Source organism: Hermetia illucens, chromosome 6 (assembly GCF_905115235.1).
Source record: "Hermetia illucens chromosome 6, iHerIll2.2.curated.20191125, whole genome shotgun sequence".
Classification (NCBI taxonomy): domain Eukaryota; kingdom Metazoa; phylum Arthropoda; class Insecta; order Diptera; family Stratiomyidae; genus Hermetia; species Hermetia illucens.
The window spans coordinates 21,700,204-21,722,546 of record NC_051854.1 but is presented as its reverse complement, the minus strand read 5'-3'; the positions used below and the strand labels follow the sequence as shown (position 1 = coordinate 21,722,546).

The following is a 22,343-nucleotide window of genomic DNA, read 5'->3' as shown; positions in this document are numbered from 1 at the left end:
ATCAATAGAGACTCCTCACATATTCAATCGGAAAATCCAAATGGGGCTCAGTCTTCAACGAAGCATCTAAAGTAGACTCCTTGTGTCAATATTGCTGAAACAAAGCTCTAAACGCGCCACCTGTGGAAGCCAGTTTTATCAACTGGTAAGCATCTGTTCGTCATCATCATCAACGACGCAACAACCAGTATCCGGTCCAGGCCCCCATACACTCCAGTTTCGCCCCGAGGTCCACCAATCCGATAGCCCTATAAGCTGTCTTGCGTTCTGACTTACGTCAATGCTCCATTTCAGGCAGGGTCTTCTTGTTTCAGCATCTGTTCCCAGTCAAAAATCGCCTCGGGGCAAAATAATCCCTTAGAGCAAACTGTCAAACCACAACCGTAAGGAGAAGTGTTCTACATCTGCTGCTAAGTATAAACCGAAGCGGTAGTCTTCTGACAATTCCAGCCCTCCAAGTCAATGGGTAACGAAGAAGACTCACTTACAGCCAATGCTATTGACGATGATGGATGGTTCCGTTGACTGTTATATAGCAGTGGCTCGGGCAGTACTGCCCCTCTCCAACTAGTCTTGAAAAGGATTACTAAGTTGCCCTCCATTCCAGGTAAGGAATGACGTTGATGTTCTGGAAAAATTTAGTATTCAGAACAATCTCAACACCGCTTCCTGGGTGCCACTTGACATCAGGCCGGGAGAAAAAACTGATAGGCCCAGACTTTTCCTAATTACCAACGTTACCGGAACGGAACAGGTGACCGGCTGATCTTTTCTCAGTGAAAATAGGGAAGGGCAATACCGAGCACCTTCATCTAAAGCGTGGTCCAGCAATCAATCCTCGAATGAATTAGTGCAAGACGTATACATACCTCATCCAAGGATCATGAATTGTTTGTAAAGGCGGGGTCTCATTTTCGTATTGTTTTTTTCCTGTTCTCAAGAAAGTCGATTTGGCCACAGGCATCCCAATCAAGAAAATTCAGGCTAAAATCGTGGGCGATGCATCCTATACAGGATGGTTTGTCCATTTCGGAACTCTGCTCACAATCAACTCGCACCACAGTGTATCATTCAGCTTCAGAAAGGATAATTAAGGAATGGCATCGCTCGTGGCCCATGACATGCCCACAGTTTTGCTTGGCCTATGAACCTCCCTGACAAACATGGATTGTTAGCAACAGAACTTCTGTACAGAGCAGGTCTTGAAATCCTTGGCGAGTTTCTAACAACAAAGGCGTCCGCCAGAACCAACATTCTTCGTGAAAAAATGCAGGAAGCACTCCATCCTAAGTCCAGTCAAATCGACAGCCGTCACAAAAGGACCAGTTTGCGTGCAGAGGACGCATGTGTATGTATGGACAATATGGTCAGAAGCGTCAATAGGCTCAACCCGCCTTCACTGACGGGCAAAGAACCCCATTCAAACACTAGGCCTGTCGGCACCCACGGGAAATAGAAGTTCGAGCTCCCGGACACTTTCAGATCCTAGAATTCACAAAAGGAAACAAGCTTAAAGTTCGTGTCAGGATTAAAAAAGGACAAAGTAGAATTCCATTAAAAAAATATATTTTTATTGCTAGAAGCTTAACTTACATATTTTTATCACTTAATCGCAAGACGATCGTAGCTACGTCTTTAAGTTTGCATCACCCTACTGCAATAATACACGACAAATATCCAAACAAACATGTCCGCATCGGTGGAAATGATTTGGCAACAACAATTCTTCTCCAAAATCTCAAAGATACAGAAAAAGTCGAAAGACTCTCAATATCTCTGCAGCAACTTTACAGCTTTTAAACTATAACATAACTGTCTTGGTTCTGTTTCAAGTCTTAAAACTATCTAAGTGAATGCTGACAAAATCTCAACTGGAACAAAAGATGATAAAATAGAACTGAAATCGAGAAACGAGTACACATGACTAAATTAAACGCAACGAATTTCAAATTCGCTATAAATACAACATATTTAAGAAACTATAACAGAGAAAGAACCCTGCATAAATTAGACAAATCTACGCTTAACGGATTCAGTTTCGACATCGCTTCAAGTTGGACTTAGAACCTAACCATTTGATGACTCCCATTTGGACTACGTTTTCAATTGATCTCTATATTTCAAAGGAACATCCAAATACATCATTAAGTCATATCAACAAAACTGGTAAGCAAATTACTCTAAGCTAATGGTATAAAACTTGAAATGAGTCGAAAAGCAACAAATCCTTAAACGGAAATACACAGTACAGCGATTTAAACACAAAATATCTCAGTCAAGCACTCAGTCTGTCTAGAAGTCACACGAGCCTCTCAATCGTTCTCTGCGATTCCAAACTTAACAGTCGAACGGACAACATTCTCTAAATTAGATGGTAACTGTAACACAATATCACTCCTTGACTGTGCATCTAAAGCGTCGCCGCTCCCGTTGCCCACGGGCGCAAGCATTGTTTTTATTTCTGCGGTCGAAGGCCGGTCTCGTGGTGCAGGCGCTAACATGGAACGCAACAAATTATATTCAGCTACGAACTTTTCCTGGAAATCATGCGGAAACTGTCCCTTCCGTAACTTTTCTAGTGTGATGATACGCTCCATTTCAGTGTCGAAATCAACAAGTAATTCGTAAAAGATTAACCCCAGCGAGAAGATGTCCACTTTGTGGTCATATGGACGTCCCTGCAGCTGCTCCGGCGACATATACAAACGTGTGCCTACTTGCTGGGTTCGACGTGTTTCGAAAAATGGTGGTGCGTTATCGACACTACTGGGGCTCGGCGTTTCATATGTATCCGTGACGAGACCAAAGTCGCCAATCTTTATTTGTCCCTCAAGTGAGAAGAAAATGTTACTGGGCTTGAGATCGCGGTGAATCAAACCTTTCAGATGGACGTAGCCCACCGCCTCGACAATCTGTTCGAAAACATTTTTCACGCGAGGATGTCGCTCTATCGCCTTACACTCGCGCATCCATTCTTTTAAGCTTTGCTTCCGGCACAGTTGCATTTGAATGTAAAGGTAAACTTTCTGCGGACATCGATCCGGAATCGGTACTATTACATCTCCTTGACTCGTCAAGTCCAGAGACATATGACGCTTCATGTTTTTCATTTTTGCGACTTTGTTGTTTGAAACGGCATATGAGTCGGTTGTTGAATCGTTGTTGTTGCCTGTTTCGTCTGCTATGCTACTCTCCCCTTTCTTCGAATGCTGAAATTCAATTTCAAATGAGTCGGAATCCTCTGCATCGTCCCCGTTTGGCAATGGGCTTTTGCTGAAACTTTCATTACTCGCCTTGCTGTCTTCACGGAACTGAATGAATGACGAACTTTCATCACGATTCCAATCCAAAGCTACTGAAGAACGCTTCATCATGTCCTCATTGAAGTTGCTAAGATCCTCCGGCACGCTGTTCAGATTAGAAATCCAGGATGCAAGTTTTTTGTCGCGTTGTTCCAGGATACCGCTGTTGCTAAAGTTAGAGTCATTGGGAAATGGTGGCAATGTAGTTCCATCCGGTGTTTCGATATCAATCGAAGTGGACTGAAGCTCATTACTAAGCAACCACTTCCTGTCTTCCTGTTCTTGCCATCCAGGCGGAGGACTCTCCAACCAAGCCTGGAAATATCTGACAATATGCTGATGTTCGCAGTTAGCCAAAGTTTTGACTTCACGCAAAACTCGATCGCGAGACTCTTTCTTATTCGGCAGAATAATTCTTTTCACGGCGTAATTGCAATCGTCTAGTTTATTTTTAGCCTCGAAAACTACCCCGAAACCACCCTTTCCAAGGCATTGAATGAAATCAAAATCAGTAGTGAAGCGAGAAACGAAATTGTCCCCGCTCGACTCTGATATGCTTCTCTTCGCACTTCGGCTGCTCGTGAATGATTCTTCAGTTGCTTCGTTTGCTGTGGGTACTGGAATGTGTTTCTCAATCACAACGAACTCGCGCTCCCGTCGAATCTTTGGCGAGAGTGCCAAGTTGACAATCAAAGCCGTGGTAAGAGCGATTACAATAATTTCCTTCCACCAATACCACAAAGACACGACAATTATTTTAACAGGGGTATCCGCTTCTTCAAAGTTAAAGTCAAATTCTTCTTCGGGTTTTTTTGTCGTGTTATCATCTTCGCAAAGGGCCTTTTGCGTTTCATTCAGGTCCGACTGAGTATACAAGTAAAATCCATCCCCGTTCACATACTCAGATGCATAGAGAACAGATAACGCATAAGTGCTTTTCTCATCGTCATGGATAACTTTGTCATCTTCAGTTTTCATAACAGCCAACGCTGAACTCGAGACTGGATACGGTTTCCACGGTATTTGAGGTAAATTCGACTCATTTGTAATTAAATGCTGAGAGATTTTCTTTGTTTCGTCGGTTACTAGGCGAGCAAGTGACCGAGATTCCTAAATCGATAAAAATCGTTAGGAAGGACTATGATGAGGATGCAACAGATAGAAATTACCTGTATGTATAACTGCTTTTGATACATCCCTAGGTAAACGGAAGGAGAGATCAGAGCAGTTTCGCTGTTCACCCCTTCCGCCCCGCCATTCCATAGCCACTGGGCTGCACCAAAGAGATCTATTGTTTGTATGCTATCGCTCGCATCATTACGCCAAGCGCTTACAATTGGGTGATCAAACTGAAAACAATTTAAAATGAAAATGTGTTCCACTCATCATCAGCGAAAATCAAACCATTGTATAGTACCTACCTTATACTCCCACAACACCGTCTCCGGATCCTGCTTACTAAACGCGTAAATCATTCCCTTTGGCACAATAACCTTTATATCCATATCAAGAACAGCCAAGTCCACATTCGAAAACGGTCTATCGTGACAATCTGTGCTTTTCAAAACCTCCATTTCATGATGTCCCACACTAAAGTTCCATCTTTCAGTCCCCGTTCGAGGTTCAACAGCTCGAACAGTTTGTGTCTGTCGTCGAATCACAAGAACATCATCTATCAAGGGATCATGTTCGTCCAGCAAATTGCTGTCTTCTCCTGACCTGGGCGGTCCAAATCGCGAGGTTGTTTCCGTTTCATTAATGCAACCATTTATAGAACATTTGTAGAGAACTTGACCCGTCCGGACTGATACTCCGTACGTTTGTGTCTCTTTGCCACCAGATACAACTAAATCATCAGAGAATTTGAAGGAAGAACTAAGAAGATTTTCTGCAGTGATAGGTATAGGATCCAAGGTCTCGCCATCGAATTTATATAAGCTGCCGCTGAGTGATGGAATCATGCGAACCCATTGGCCGTTGTTTGTAAGTTCAAGTCGATGAATGCTCGAGGAAATCAGTGCTCCCGGATCAGTTGAAATGGTCCAATGTAATTTTCCCTTGTTGGCAATATCGAGAGCTGACATTTTGCCATCGAGTGTGGTTACATATAAAAGTCTGAAACGGAAAATGCGATGAAATGTTAGTACTGAGATTTTTTTTCAGGTCTTTGCATAAGTAAGATAATAAAATAAGCCCCACCCATTAGAAGTCCCACCTTTTCTCGCTGCCCTTTTGGGGAAAAAACTGTTAATTTTTTATTATCCCTTTAAATTATTAAAATCTCAACTTCGGGCACTGAAAAAAAAGCTCCATGTCTGAAGGAAATTGGTTCTCTCGCCTATAGCCACACTTGCAAACGCGGTCAATTATGCTATTTAGTTCGGCGAAGTCTCTATGCGGTAGATACTGGGCGAGATTGAAGGCGAGTTTTCCGCATCTTTAAACGAAAAAATTCTAGATCGTTTCACTCGAAAGGAGGTGAGCGAAGCGTTGATTATTCTTCCCGCAAAACAACAGCACCTCCAATAACCAACTCCAAAAAGGACAATGGCCTAGTCTTGGGATATAGGATCCTTTTATTGAAAGGGTGTCCTACAAGAATTTCCCCAAGAAACATCCCCTAACTGTAACATATGGTGTAGGGTGGACTATCACAGCATCTCACTCGGACATGTGATAAACACCGTTGGAGCTCAATTGAGCGACAACATTCATCCAATGAGATCGACTATATTGCTATCAGCAGAACACTTAGGAGTTGCCTTCTGAATGTGGAAAACAAGCAAGGCGCTGACATCGAAATCATCACTTGACGGTCGCTTGCCTTCACTTACGTATTGCGTCCGCTTCTTTTCGGGAGGGGGAGCGCTCGACCCACCAAACTCAACGCGGTCCGTTCGGGACTCGGCTGCCGTTCGCCAGTGGGAAAATTCTCTCTAGCTGGACTGCAGACATCTTGAACATCTTGCCGGAGAATATTAATGAGCACTGAACCGCCATCAAAAGCGCTATTCTCTTCGCCGCAAATCGGGTTGTTGGCCGTGTCCCTAAGGGCACCATAAGATCTGGCTGACTGTCGGAACATGAATGCGATTACAAAGTGTAGGAAAATAAAGGGTTTTATTGTCGCTGTGAGCGCGCAACCCTGTCGGCTGAACCAAAACCAAGTGGCCGAGAAGAATCTCCATAGTGGTGGCACTGGGAGATGCTGTACTCACTTTGGCTTGTCGGACGTGATGCAATAGGCGAATGCTCCAAAGGCCTAATCAGTCGTCTGCACGGGGGCTCATCTGAAGGGGCAATTTGGTCACGAAACCTCACCAGGGGTACACTGGTTCCATGGGAACTGGAAAGCCCCTGGACTCTTATACTTCGCGTGAACTTCCGGTGTATGTGAGTACAGCTCGGTTGTTTGCGGTTGGCCCCCTAGTGGGAGCTTCATGGGGGTTGTTGGTTATGCTCAAGCGAGAAGAGACCTTCGGGCCTCGGCGTGATGTTGCGTTTCAACACGGGTGCCGTACTCCTCACTTCGGTAGAGATTTAGGTAGGTTTTGCATCCACCAGTATGAATGCTAAGCCATGCACTTGTTATAGACCGGTACCGTTGTTGCTTGTCACAGCGGGGCTCTGATTGTGATCACAAAGTCCATCCGTGTCTTAAGAAGACCGTGGGATTAAGTCTCCACGACATGCACCCACGTAAAACACTCAAAGACTCACTGTCGCTCTGAGTAAGGACGGATGGTGGTGGGAATTGTGACAAATCCCGGTAATTGTAGTGTGAGTTACAGTGCGACAAGGGAATTTGTAATTGCGCTAGCCAGGAAAGTAGAAGCTACCGCCAATACTGGATTGAGTAAAAAAATGATAGCGTTCTTTTGCAGCAGGTGGTGTTCGTACACTTTTGGTATAACAAGGTCCTTTGTAACGGGCTCTCTATTTCGACTTTTAGGATTTCACTCTCCACGCCGAACCTATCAAACGGATTCAAATTCAGAAATTGGGTCTATCGTACGGCGCATTACGGCGATTTTTACACCTAAATTTACATTTGCATCCTTACAAAATTCAATTGACATAAGAACTACAGCTTAGAGACCATATAAAATGTCGAATACACGAGAATTGGGAATCGGAACAACAGGAAGTCGATGTTGATTTTTCAAAGAAAATCTTCTTCAGTGACGAGGTACATTTTCAACTCTCTGGGTATGTACCATAAACAAGCAAAATGGGTGTATTTAAGGAACAGAGAATCCTTAAGAGACTCAAGAAAGGCCATTACATGCTCAGAAAGTAAGGGTTTGGTGTACATTGTGAGCTGATGGAATCAGTGGTCCGTATTTCTTTAAAAATGAACACGGCGACACTCTTACTGTCAATGGCGACCGCTATCAAACCGTGATACGTGAATGTTTCCGGCGAAAAATTGAAAATATTGACCTAAATGGTATGTGGTTTCAACAAGATGGGGCTACATACCATACAATGACCGCCAAAATCAGATTGTTGCATGAAAAATTTCCAGGACGCGTAAATTTACCTTTTGCCGACATAAATTGACCGCCGAAATCATGATAAGAAGTGAATCGTTTACAAAGATCCGCAATATAAATGATCTTGGCTCTGGCGGGAAGATCGACTTTAAATGACTTCAAAAGCAGAACTTCATCAAAAGAAGGTTATGATCTGAGCGTGGTGGGATTAGAAGGGCGTGATTTTGTGTGTGCTCCTACTAAGGAACGGAACGGTCAATTCGGAAGCACATTCCCGGCAATTGGACACGTATATCCCATTCTGAAACGCCCGGAGCTCGTCAATCGTAGAGGATCTGTATTCCATCATGACATTGTAAGACCACACAAATCCTTGGTAACCCATCAAAAACTATTGGAGGTTGGATGTAGTGCCCCACCCAGTATTCTCGACTGATCTTGCGCCATCACACTTTCAATTATTTCACGCTCTTCAAAATTATTTGAAAGCTCTATCGACAAAGAGAGACTGCGGTTTCGCTGTGGATCCTCCTACACATCCTCCTCATTTCGAAGCAATTTGCGGAGTTCAAATCTCTGCTTCACTTGCTCTTTATCGATTTCGAGAAACCTTTCAAGATCGTCAGCTTGATATCATCCGATACATTAATAGCGCTACAGAGAAGGCGCTCTTTTCCCTAAAATGTGGAAATGCAGTTACCTCAAGACCAACAACAAGATGCAGTGCTTCGGTATCAATGTCCTCCTTGCCTTCTTATATGGGAGCAATACATAGAAAGTGACAAGAGCAAGGCTGCAAGCCTTTGTCAACACCTACCTTTGCCATGTCAGTGTACTATCGCTGACTGACTATCGGTGTACTGTGCTACCGGTGAACTGAGTTAGCGGTTAATTAGAGGACTAAAGTGGTAGTGGACAATGGCGATGCATGCTGGTTATGTCATGCAATGGAATCCACTATCCCGAATGGCCGATGAGTGTGTTACCTTAGAATCACATAATGCAGAACACTAGGGAAGTAGTCTAGGCTTTTCGGGAAGACCTGGAAAGAGTTAAAGCTCCATTTCCATGTTTAAGAAATAATGAAGCAGAGAATTCAGGATCCACTTTGTCATAAACAACACATTTGAACAGTTGGTGATAGACTTTAAACTAACCTATGCTGGCTCATTGACTGCCATGCTGGCACAGGCTGGACATAATTATCCATGGAAAAATGAAGATGAAACAAACGATAACGCCCAGAGACTTATCAACTTCCTCAACAGCAAGCATCTCGTCGTCAGCTCGATCGTAAGAAAGTATAAAACAAAGTGGACGTTATTCAATTGATACATTTTTAGCTAAATCAAGCATTTCATCGAATCCTCCACGATTAAATACCCTCTTACGCTTGCCTTTGGGAAAGTTGGGATTAAATTTGCCGGGATGGTAGTTTATAGTGTGTAGCGGAAAACACCACTGGACATCCAAAACCAAATTAGTAACATTCACGAACCAGAGAAGACAAGTATTAGGAACTCAGGGAATAAACTAGGAAAATTTGCAGTCAAAAGCTCGGGAAATCTATTAACAACAAAATTTTATTACTTGACAATAATATAAGTAAAAATGAAGTACGATAAGAACAAAGGAGAGTATAATGTTGAAGAATATGAAGACCAAGTGAGACGCTAAACTGTTGGTTATTTCGAATGACCCAAATGGAAACCATTCAGACCCACCGCTCCGACAATTAAACATCAAGGGGGAACAGAGCTAACGGTTCGAATTAACTAAACGCTATAATCTGGACGATCAAAGAACCGACTGGTGACTGATGAAAAAAGTGTTATATGCCCAATGTACAAACAGTGATCATTTAAATATATGTCACCTGTTGACTTCTTTGTAGAGTTCTCCAACCCTGCAGGAAGAAACGGACGCAACATGAAAGGGCAGGCATTTGGTGGTCCCGAAGCGGATGTCAGCACCTCTCTTGTTATGCACATTTAGAAGACAGCTCCTAAATCTGCAGTGATCGATCTGTCGGTTGGCTTGTGGCAGGCTCTGTGCTCTATGACGAGGAAGCTACAAAAAACCACAAATCTCTCATGATTAAGAATACGACCACCAATACAATGTTTTTCCATCATACGTCCGAGCAAGGTATTGTCAATGCCCACCTTGGCATTAAGCTCACCCATCAGAAATAAAATGTAATCTTGATCTATGGATGTACATAACCGTAGGTCGTCCGATCCTCACCTATAGTTCTACCGTATGGTGGCCTGCGCAGGACACGATATTACAATGGGTATGCCATTGTCTCTCAAGTACAAATACGGGGGTTCGTCGGTGGATGAAATATGATCCGGTTCATAAGCGAAATATAGCTATTTTGACCAACGGCCAAGCCGCCATCAAAGCGGTGACATCTTAAACACAGGCACAAACGGAGCAAACTAAGAGGCTCGCTCAAAACTCTTTCTTCTGAGTTCCTGAACGTAGGAATAACGAGGAGAACGAACAGGCGGACAAACTGGCTTGCTGAGATTGTTCAAGCTTGCACAATCTGCGTCCCGTCGGCTGTGGTGGCGAGCGCATTCTACTCGCACTATTCGTGAGTGGCTGACTCCGGAAAATGTACGCTCTCTACCTATGCTATATCGAGGGAGGAAAAATTTAATCGTAACTCGAAAGAGATATTTGCGCTCACTTTCGCCCTAAAAAAGTTCCATTGAATGATCTGGGAAAGACGCTTCATATTTTAAACCAACCGCCAACAACTCCTTGCAATTTTCAGAAGTAAGAAAGGAATTTAGATGCATTTAGTGAGTCACCTGTAACGTTACATAACCATTCTGTTGGTTTGCAACTTATGCCTTTAATTTGTATCTGCAACGCAATTTCGAATGACAAACTAACCACGCAGCAATGAAGAATATGTCATCGCTCAAACAATGAAAGCAGATAACCATCCACATTTTATCTTACAATCTCATATCTAAACCTTGTTAGTCACCGGCGATGTTGTCACCAGTCATAATCAACGTACGAACTTGTCAACCAATATTCTTCAAGACCCCCAATATGTTTTCTAAGAGATTCATATCTGTAAGTGCGAGACCTTATGAGATTTCCTTTATTTTCAATTCTCAAGATCCGCAGTAACCAAAACGCCATACAACACAGTCAAGTGAGGATTCAGTGAGGCAAACGACACCACCGTAAAGTCTGAAAGACGATACAAGGGTAGCCCTAAAAATTTCAATAATAGATCCACTGGTTTTATTCTACTTTTAGCCATTCAAAATACAATGTGTGAAAGACTGCTTTGCATAATTAAAGCATGGACGTATTGGCTTCAGTGACGAATATAGTGAAAGTCGTCCACTAACTGCTGTTGTTTCTAGAAACGGATCGACATGTGACTAACCGAGAAATAGAGCCAATTTTTGCAGAAAAAGTCCGATATGAGCACTTTTACATAATCAGTGCAGTCGTTGGATTCAGTTCGACTTTATTAAAGCTCAAAAGATGACGTATAAATTCATACAAAAAATCGTTCAAGAGAATTATTCGCAGTGATTATTTTGTATCTCAGGTGACGAAACTTGAATATATTCGCACGACCCCCAAACACAGAAACATATCAACAAATTGAGTATTCCACAATCAAAGCAATACTCAACGTTATATCTTAGATATCAAAAAAGAAACAATATAAGCAAAAAATTGTCACCAATAAGAAAATTGCAATTCGAGATACTAAAAACAAACAGCCAACCAGGAAGTAACAAGCAACTGCATATCGAATAATAAAAATATAAATAAATTGGCAGATTATTTTGAGCGATATTGAATTTTATCTCAAAGATGATAGACAACCAACCATTCACCTGGAATATTTTGAAAACGAAGAAATAGTTTGAAAAGGGGCGATAAGTAAAACCGCCTGAATCCTTGCTAAAGTCCTCAAATGGAGACGTTTATTTAGCTTCGTTAAGACATTCTCGTTTATAAATTCAACACGACTTACTTTGTTTTCGATGTACCACAAAATTTCTTTATTATATACATCTAATGACCAAAATTTATATCAGAAATATGATTTAGTACTTACAGAGATAGAAAATAAGTAGAAATCAAGGCCATTATCGATCTAGGCAGCCTATAATAAGCCAGATAATACTGGGTACAATTTTTTCAGGCATAGAGCAGGCTTATTATAATAATCTTTAGGCTCGTGTTATTGATTTTGCCTTGACATGCGTGATCCGAAAAATCCGAGATAATCTGTGATAATGACAGGATCACTTTCTCTAATATTAAGACCGTAAAAAGCGAAAAAAATATTATATGAAAATCGGAAAGCCTACTTTTTACATACTTTCACACCAATGGGAAGACTGCACAAGATATGTGCTATCAAAAGTCTGCATAAGCGAAAATTAACTCCCCGCCTTGTTTCTAAATAATAATCGAAATCAATTCTTTCAAGCAATCTAAGAAATCTTGCAATTTTTTGAAAAATAGCTGCTATAAGAATTCCAAATTCTATTCAGATTTAAACGCTCTAGTCCGCTAGACAACGCAAAATATCTTTTGTCGTGAGTAACTCGGGTTTCTTGCAATTGAATTGATTTCATCAGGGTTTGATTGTATTATAAAGGAACTATACGTAGAAATAGCAACCCAATTGAAGATATGAAGAAAGCCATTTGTGCCAAACTTTTATCATGAAATTTCTAAGAACGAGAAACCCCAACAAACTAACAAAAGTTGCTTCACTCAAAATGCTTTATCCCTTTATCCCTACAGCTGTCAAATTTGTAAACATGTCTCTTGACTCTCTCTTAGGTTAACTAAAAATCATATGGTTTTAATACTGCTAGCACCATCTATATGGTACCCTACGAACTGGGCCTCTTTCCAGCGGATGCGCAGCCGACTGTGATGTGGGATCGTTATACTCATGCAAAATTCATTCGTTCGAATCCGTTTCATAAAACGATCCAAGAGACTTCAACAATACTTTCTGGTATAATTTCACTATAAACTCTGCATCGAGAGTTCTGGTGAAAGTATGAAGTGTATCGAATCTTTGTTGAGAGAAGCATCCGTAAACATGGAGCTTTGCTGGATGTTTAAAAGTATATTGCAAAATCACACAGATCCTAAACAACAACATTTCTCCTTCTTTTGATGGATTCTCGAAGTCTTTGCCTGATTATATTTAATGACACCTTTATTTTTTCCCCTAATTTTTCCCTTACTATGCTTCGTGCACAAAGCGGTGATGGTCTGTGCTGTAGTGATACTCCTACTTGACTCTCTTGCAAGTAGATCATCAACATTGCCATCAATTTCAAACCTTCTAACCGATTTCACTAGGAATGTCCTCGAAACTTTTAGATGCCTAGCTACCTAGGCTAGGCTCAATTTTAGGCTCTTTTTATGACTGACGAGAAATACCTGAATTTAATACGGACTAAATTGAAAATGCAATTACGATGCCAACGTTCCAGCATTTCATTGGATTACCGGTGGTAAGCCGTAGTTCGCTGACGTTTGAATCACAGCAGTTTGCTTAACTCCGAGAAAAGGGTGGATTCAAATGGCATTCCCTGGTCAGTGATGATCACTGCAGGGACGCCAATGCGAGGGATCCACTCTCGACAGAGGGCCTCGGCACAATATTGTGCCGTAATGTCCTTCAGAGGTATTGCTTCAGGCCACCGCGTAAATCTGTCGATGATTTTAAGGCAATACCTGTAACCGTGCGAGTCTCGCAAAGGCCCTACGATGTCGAAGTGTATAATGTGGAACCGCTTGGTAGTGCGGGGAAATGAGCCCACTTCTTTTCTTACATGCCTGGTGACCCTTACACTTTTGGCAAGCGATGCACTCTCTGACCCAGGAGTTAATGTCCTTATTCATGGAGGGCTAGAAGTATTTCTCGGTGACTAACCGATTTCCTGATGCCTGGATGCGCTACGTCATGACCCGCGTGCAACACTTCCTTGCGAAAGGTGGCCGGAATGTATGGCCGGGGTCCCTTTTCCGAGTATTCGCAGCAGAACAAGAGGTTTGAGCCGAAGATGGGCAACTCCCGAAATGTATATTTGGTGTTGGATTTGAGGCTCTGAAGTACTGCGTCATCTACCTGTGCCTTGGCGATAGCCGAGAAGTCGAGTGAGGCTGGGATGTTAACCTCGGAGACACGTGACAAAGCGTCAGCAACTAGGTTGTCCTTGCCGGGCACGTGCTGTATGTCAGGCGTGAACTGGCTTATAAAGTTCAGGTGTCGAAGCTGACGAGGGGACACTTTGTCGGGCTTTTCTTTCAAAGCATATCTGAGAGGCTTTTAGGCCGTGAACACTGTGAACGGCCTGCCTTAATGCTCAAATACGCGGCGAGCACCTCCCGATCGTAAGCACTATAGTTCCGTTGAGCGGGGTTTAACTGTCTGGAGAAGAAGCTCAACGGCTACCAGACTTGATTCACCTTTTGGTGAAGAACAGCACCTACTGCGGTGTCAGAGGCATCAACAAAAACGGTTAGGTGTGCATCTTGTCGAGGAAATGCCAATAGTTTAGCATCAGAAAGTTGCTGTCGGAATTTATCGACCGCGCGGAGAACCTCTTCTGACCACACAATCTCTCGTGTGTCCTTTGTTTTGGGGCCAGACAAGTACGCGTTCAAAACTGACTGGTATTGGGCGGCCTTGGGCAGGAAACGACGATAGAGGTTTAGCATGCCCAAAAACCTCCGCAAATCCTTTACGGTTTTCGGACGCGGGAAGCTTGAGATCGCTTGCACCTTGTCTGGGTCGGGCTGTATTCCGTCAGGGGAAATGAAGTGGCCAAGGAATCTCACCTGTGTCTGGAGGAACTTACATTTTTCAACGTTTAGAGCTAAACCAGCCTCAAGGAGACGTTGAAAAATGCACGGGAGATCGGCTAAGTGCTCAGACTCTTAGGAAGAAACGACCAAAACATCACCCAAATACACGAAACAGAAGTCGAGGTTTCGCAGGACCGAGTGGATGAACCGCCGCATTCCACAACCCGAAAGTCATCCGTGTGAGCTCGAAGAGTTCAAAGGGTGTGCATATTGCCGTCTTTGGAATGTCTTCTAGAGCTACAGGGATTTGGTGATAGACCTTGCTTAAATCCAAGGTCGAAAAGATGCGGCAATTTGCGAGATGATGCGCAAAGTCGTGGATGAGTGGAATAGGATATCGTAATGTCCTCTAAAAGTACGGAAACCATTTAGCCCGACGAATCAAGGTTGGTCGTGGGATCCATAAGAGACTTGTTTTGCAAGTCCACCAGCAACCCATAGCGACACAAGAAGTCTGCGCCTAGTATGGGGAAGCTGACATCCACCAGGATGAATCGCCACGAAAACGTCCTACGCAACCCAAGACTCACGTCCACTTGCCTATACCCGTATGTGTTAATTCGAGAGGAATTTGCCGCCACCAGTTTTAATGATTGAGTAAATAGTCTATTGTGCTGGGGTTCGGGAAGAACCGAAACCTCCGCACCAGTATCTACGAGATAACTGCGCCTGCTGAGAGAATCATAAATTGTTAGGCGACGTGGTGCTGCGTTCTGGCTGGCCGTCGCCAGGACCCCCGCGGAGCTATTTTTTTTAGCTAGGCGCGAATTTACACAGGATCGTATATTTGGTGGCTTATAAGATATTCTCCGCTATCTTGCTAGGCCGGATATCCCCATACGCCCAGAACATCATTGGTCCATACCAAAGAGGCTTCACTCCAGGCAAATCAGCAACAGATCAGATTTTCTCTGTGCGGCAAGCGATGGAAAAACTGTTGGAATATGGACAACAGTTGCAACATCTTTTCATCGACTTTAAAGCCGCCTATGATAGCATAGCCAGGGTAAAAATGTACACGGCCATGAGAGAATTCGGTATCCCGAAGAAATTGACCAATGTGCGAGGCCAGATAAAAGCAGCAGGATCACTCTCAAGACCATTCGACATCAACAACGGTCTAAGACAAGGGGATACCCTATCAAGCGTCCTCTTTAACCTGGCCCTCGAGAAAGTGATCCGTGATGCTGAGGTAAATGCAAGAGGTACGATCCTCTTTCAGTCCACCCAACTACTGGCCTATGCTGACGATATCGTCATCAAGGGAAGAACGACCTGAGACGTACAAACTGCTTTCATCCAGATCGAGCAGGCGGCGCGAGATCTTGGGCTGCACATCAATGAAAGCAATAGCAACGTCTGCACCGAAAACCAACCAAACAACATCAAACCGCACTGGCCAAACGGGAAGAATAAAGATAGGAGAATGCAACTTTGAGACCGTTGATAATTTCTCCTATCTAGGGTCGAAAATCACAATCAATAACAGATACGATGAGGAAATCCGCGCACGGTTGTTGTCAGCCAGCAGAGCCTATTTCAGCTTACAAAAACTGTTCCGCTCGAAACGTCTCACCATAGGGTCAAAGCTCTTACTGTACAAGACAATGATCTTGCCAGTCCTCATGTATTCCTCGGAGACTTGGGTTCTTAGCAAGAAAAGTTGCGAACTCTTAGCCGCGTCCGCAAACGAATCCTTCGAAGAATTTTTGGCCCCTTACATGAGGATGGACGATTCCGTAGCCTACATAATGACGAAATCTGAGCGATACCACGTCTGGAGTTCCTTATTAAGGAAGTCCTAGGCCGGATACAGGTTGTTGCGCCGTTGATGATGAACATTCGAGATGATCCGAACCCAAAGTTCCTCGTCGAGCCTTTATTGTAGCTTTCCCCTAACATCAACCTGTGGAATGCGCCCGGAAAAGTTAAACTCTGACGCAATCTCCGAGCACCAAGGATAGCCAGTACAGAAATCCACTTAAAAATCGCGAACTAAATAACTCGTTGCCATTGACCCAATACGGATAGAGTAATGTGATAATCGCTAAATCACCACAAAATATCTCGTGCTTGGCGTCGATAAAAGGACTTAGAATTGATTCAGAAATTACAGAATTGTTGACCGTGAACTAGAATTCGTTAATCCAGAGTTCTAATGCAGAATTTCCGCCAATCCACTCCCTAACACTCATTAACCAGTCTCTAATCCCCAAGTTCCATTCTAATTCACCAGCTGATATCCGGTGATAACTCGGCTTTGCGTAATCCACCAAACAAACCGCGTTAACTGAAGTTACGACACATGTAATCAGGCATCGCTCTCTACCACCAGAGCTCATACCTGAGTTGAACGCATGCAAGCCTGAGCGTCATTTATAAACAAATATTTCATCAGATCAACAGTCGGACCACTTTGTTATTGTTTTGTTTGCATTTGAAAGTGAAAAAGTGACTCATTCGCTTCCATAAGGAAGCAAAAACTTGTCTAACTGCTCTCGGCTGCGCAACGATTGCTCCCGCCGAGCATTTGTTACACATCCAACGCGAATGGCCATAAACCAGAAAAAAACAATCTAATTAGCGCCGACTGGCTCTCATTATTATCAAATACTTATTAGCCGTTGTCCAGGGGAGCGCGGGAGGAGGCTAGGTGGGCATATTGGCCAAAGGAACCTTAGAGGGGGTGCAAGTGCGACGGGCGTACCTTTCGCGAAGCGACCTTGAACGAGTCGCTTATCAGAGAGCCAACGATGTGTCCATGTTTCAGACACAGCAAAATAATCTTTTCGCTTTCCTCACGCCAATTTGCCTAGAAAATAATGGAAGATTCGGGAATGAATTACCTTCTGTTGATGGTGTGCTGGTTGTCGTCGCTACAAAACGACAGCTTTTCCAAAGTGTCCCCGACATCCTCAGGCAGATTCTTGCCAACTTTTGGGGGCTCAGCTTCGGTGATTACAACTGCTGTGATTGGTATCAGAATAATGGAGGTTAAAAGTAGGTTCCTCAGCTTGCGAAAGCTGCACTGCTTCTTAAACGGCCACGGGATTTTCATTGCGTCACGTACGATTGTCTTGCCGACCCATCGGGCGCCACTTTCTTAGCTTCAAACGCGATTCTAATCGGACGCGTCCAGATCTTTTTCACATTTCACCGCATCCATTCACTTTGCCATTAGGAGCAGCAGCGTCTAATGGCGAGGGCACAAGATTTTTCACGTTTAAAAATCCCACTTCGCAACTCGAGCACTAACGTTGTTAGACGACCGAATGCTCGCGCTAGCTGGCTTCAGGTAGGCAGTTGACAGCTGATTGGCCGCGGTGTACATACAGGTGAGCGAAATGTCAGAAGTGTTGTCGCGATTTCTGTCACGTTGGCCAACTGCAATGAAGTGAGAACCGACATCCCCGTGGCGGTTTGTTTGGATGAATGTATGGGATTTTGAGGTTTGTTTATATTGACGTTTGTCGGAGATTGGTTCAGGATAAAGTAGCGGTGCTTGGTAGAGGACACGTCAGTTGAATGGGGGTGCATACTGAATGCAAATGAGGCGGTGAATTTTGAGAGAAGAATTTGAATCGGATCAGTTGGAATTGGATATTAGACATTTGGTGGTTGTACTGAATATTTAGAGTTGACATATTTATTTGATAATGTAAACTTAAATTCCACAAAAATTAGGCCAGAAGCAGAGGATCACGTACAGAGCAAGAGAATATACAGCAACTCCATGGTTAAAGAAATGGAAGCCGCGCATAAATACATCACGATGTAATACTTCCAAACAGCGCTACTGTTGATACAATGGAAATGAGAATTTTTCACATACAAAAAAGGCACACCTTCAATTTTAATTCTTGGCTCCTTAAGTACATAAGCTTGCGAGCTCATTAAGATAAACCTAAAGGTATCCTTGCTCCACGAGGCCCTGACCACAGTATGTCAAGGAGGCAAGCTTATCCGTACACATCGTAGGCCCTAAACACTCAAAGTATCTACGTATTTAACGGGTGGAGCCCCGAGATCCCGTCGCTAAATTGAGCAGCTTTTTTGTTTTTGTTAGTGATAGTCACTATAGTCCTTTACTGCTAATGAAGTCGAGGTCGTTCACCCCAAGAAGATGTCTTGAGCGTCCCCCTTAGAATCCCCTGTCACTACGATAAGGAAGTTATCCGCATACTGGAAAATCTGCAATTTGCTAGAGCACTTCTCATGGATGTATAAATTCGGAAGAGCACCGAGCTCAGAGCACATCCTTGGTGAAAGCCATTGTTTACCGAAGCCTGAAGCACTGTTCCTTGTTACACTTGATGATGTCACGATGGGAAGTAATCTTGATAGTTACGTTCATCAATGGACGCAGATCCACACTGGCAGGACATGCTTCTCCAGGCTTAGTCCGGATACCGGTTGTTGCGCCGTTGATGATGATGATGCTTCTTTGGTTCTTTGCGATAGAGTTGTGTCGAAGAAGCTAATTAAGGCAGGAGGTGGTAAGCATGTGAGTCCTATAGGCAAAGCAGTTGTTGGGGAAAATGTCGTAGTCCTGGAAGCGTTGATTGAGCCTAGCTTTCACGATGGAGTTCACAAGCCCAGAAAACACATTTAGAAGCGAAATCGATTTAAGTTGTTTAAATCATTCTGAGTCCATTCTCTCTTCAGAATCGGGACCAGTTTGACCGCAGATAAGTCCTCCGGAGAGGTCTGGTTGAACCAGGTCTCAATCGGTGCCTCAAGGAGAAACTCCCGCGCCGTAGGGCCCAGCCATTGGACATAAGCGTGTATGATTCCATCCATGCCTGGAGCAGACCGCTTTTTGTACTTAAAAAGTTTTTTAGAGACACTTCGTTTCGTCGCAGGAATCCATGCTCCTTATGATTCCGGAGCAATTTGAGACGGTTAATCCGTACCAAAACTCTCTCTCTCTCCCCATTTATTGCGGCACGAAGCCCTCCTCAACGCGCGGGATCTCTTGCCTCGACGAAGTCTAGGAAGTTTTTCCGGTCCACAAACAAATCTATAGTTCCTAAAAGGTTTTAAGTCCGCATTCCACCAGGGTTTCCGGATCGAGCTCCTGCCGTTTGATTTAAAAGTTGAGAGCAAGATTTGGTTTCTTGCTGTCTTAGATATGTTTTTAATACCAGTGGGAAAGTTGATTGTGAAAAACCTATTATAGAAGTGAGATTGTCCGATTCACTACGTTCTGATTTGGGTGAACATGCTGTTGTGGATCAGAATTTTCTGGTGGTGGCCATTTAAAATCTCTTTTTCACGTCCACACGGAATTTGAGGGGATTATGTTAGGAGCAGAACCGACAGCGCTCGCGCTAAGGATTTAAAGACGGTGAATTCACCATTGTTTAGAAAGTGGAACTTGGAGCTGGCAACAGTTTCCTTGAGGGAGCGACCATTAGGGGAGTTGATGCATTTTGTCTGATATCGACGAAATTGATTTTTGTTAGCGGATAAAGGCAAGTACGGCGAAACTTGATAATGTCCACATAAATGAGGTAGTTGATTTTGCGAAGGCGAATATCCTTGCTAAAAGCAATAGCGACGCCACCATACGCGTCCATTCTGGACTTGGCTATCATGTTGTATCCTGCAACCGGATTGCATGGAGGGGGGGCGTCAATGTTATTAGCGTTATGGTGTCAATGTTATTAGCGTTGGCATAGACGATTTATTTTTCGGAAAACTCATATTCTTGCCATTTCTACAAGACTTTTTTTATTATTAGATTCGCCGATTTTTTAGTGTGGCGCAGACGCCCACACTTATAGCATTACCTGGCTTTAGAGATGATGTGGGTTTCGGAAGCTCGGATCCGAAAAAGACGTGCTTCACTCTGGTGGAAGGTATGTATTCCTGCGAGTTATTTGGGTTCCTGCTATTTAGACATGAGATCCTGACTAGCTTGATGTCTGAAAATGCGTCCCTCAGGATCTCCTCCGTGAAAACGAGGGTTACTCCTTCGATAATTTGAAAGCGTTAAGTAAAGAATGCAGACCGTCCAGGATAATTCCCCTGCCATTCTCTATCTTCCAGGAGAGGGTAGTTTTTTTTTAGTGTTTCCTGGCCACTGCTTCCGGATTTTCCGAAAATTTTGAAAAGTTTCCTTTCAATAGTTACGCCTCTACAGTTTTACATGAGTACCATGGACTCAATCCCACGACCTTCTAAGGACACAGATTGATTTTTTGACCACAATCAAAGCCCCGCTGAGACAAGCACAACGGTACTAGTCTATACTGAGTGCATGGTTCATGGAGGATGCAGAGAACAACGAAAGTTTTATAACAACAAAATTTTAACACATAGCTACAGCTTGAAGAATTACGACATACCATACGAGTAGCATTTAGCACAGTGAAACAGATAAAGATAAGATGAAACTATAAACCACCACCCTCTGTAGAGATCAGAATGGCAATATTATCAGAAACAAGACTTCAAGACTTTTTCAACCCAAAGACGACACATTTTCACCCCTTTGTCATTTCGGATGACCCTAACGGAAAACGAATGCTTTAAACTAAAATCACAGGAATTGATGACATCCCAGTCGAGCTCTTAAAAGAAGGGAGAACAGAGCTCACCAGTCGAATCTACTAACTAATCAGCAGAATCTCGACAACCAAACAAATCCCTGACGCGCTGGAGGAAAAGTGTAGTTTGTCTAGTGTACAAAAAGGGTGATCGTCTGCGTTGCGAAATCTACAGGGGGTTCTCATTGCTATGCACGTGCTACAATCTGCTGACGAATATAATCCAACGACAACTTAGAGAGTATACAGACAACATCATGGGGGAATACCAAGGTAGTTTCAGATCCGAACGATCCACAACGGACCAGGTATTCACAGTTTAACAGATGCTTGAAAAGTGTTGGGAATATGATATCGGTGTGCACCAACTGTTCGTTGACTTCTGTCAGGCGTACAATAGTTAAAATCGCAATGTTCTGTGCAGAATCATGATCGCGCTAAAAATCCCACCGAAGCTAATCCGACTAGTGAATTGCAAAATAATTAACGACGAGCGACCGGCAAAACTCCAAAATGAACTGACAAAAAGCTTTCCTATAGTGTCAGGACTTAAGCACCCTTTTTAACTTGGTGCTCGAATACTTCATCAGGGAGGTGGCCTCAGTTGATACCAAAAGTACGTTACTGATAAAATCTGCTCAATTGGTGGCGTAAACATATGACGTGGATATTCTTGCCTGATCGATGCTTCATTCGAAAGAAGTGTTCAAGAAGTTCGAGTCAGCGGCGAGTAAAATGGACTTCAGGATCAATGAACCCAAAGCGAAATACATGACCCAAATTCGAAAGGCAGCTGCAAGTATGCAGAAAATTGTAATGGGCGAACATAATTTCAAATAGGTGGACCAATTCGTCTACCTAGAAATCGTACCCTCGAAGGACGGGAACGAAAAACACAAAATTCGTAAAACATTTTATGCGTCCCTCCCCATAATAACACACAGACGCAATAAAGTACGCTTCTACAAGATATTAATTTGTGCTGTATAGATGCGAGACATGGGCCTTGACGCAAGATTCGTAGAAGCAGATCGATATCTTTGAGAGAAAAATCCTCTGAAATATTTTCGAAGCCCTAAAAGAAAGGGGTGCCTGGCGGACCAGAT

At 43.3% G+C, this 22,343-nt stretch overlaps 1 protein-coding gene across 1 annotated transcript; it reads right to left on the bottom strand.

The window, feature by feature from the left end:
* Positions 1-1,549: 1,549 nt before the first annotated feature.
* LOC119659003 (eukaryotic translation initiation factor 2-alpha kinase-like) lies at positions 1,550-18,015 on the bottom strand. Its single transcript, XM_038066889.1, has 4 exons — positions 17,533-18,015; positions 4,724-5,417; positions 4,472-4,651; positions 1,550-4,412 (listed from the first exon to the last, which is right to left on the bottom strand). The coding sequence occupies exons 1-4, from the start codon at positions 17,742-17,744 to the stop codon at positions 2,313-2,315; spliced, it is 3,186 nt and encodes a 1,061-aa protein (XP_037922817.1). The 5' UTR covers positions 17,745-18,015; the 3' UTR covers positions 1,550-2,312.
* Positions 18,016-22,343: the final 4,328 nt, after the last annotated feature.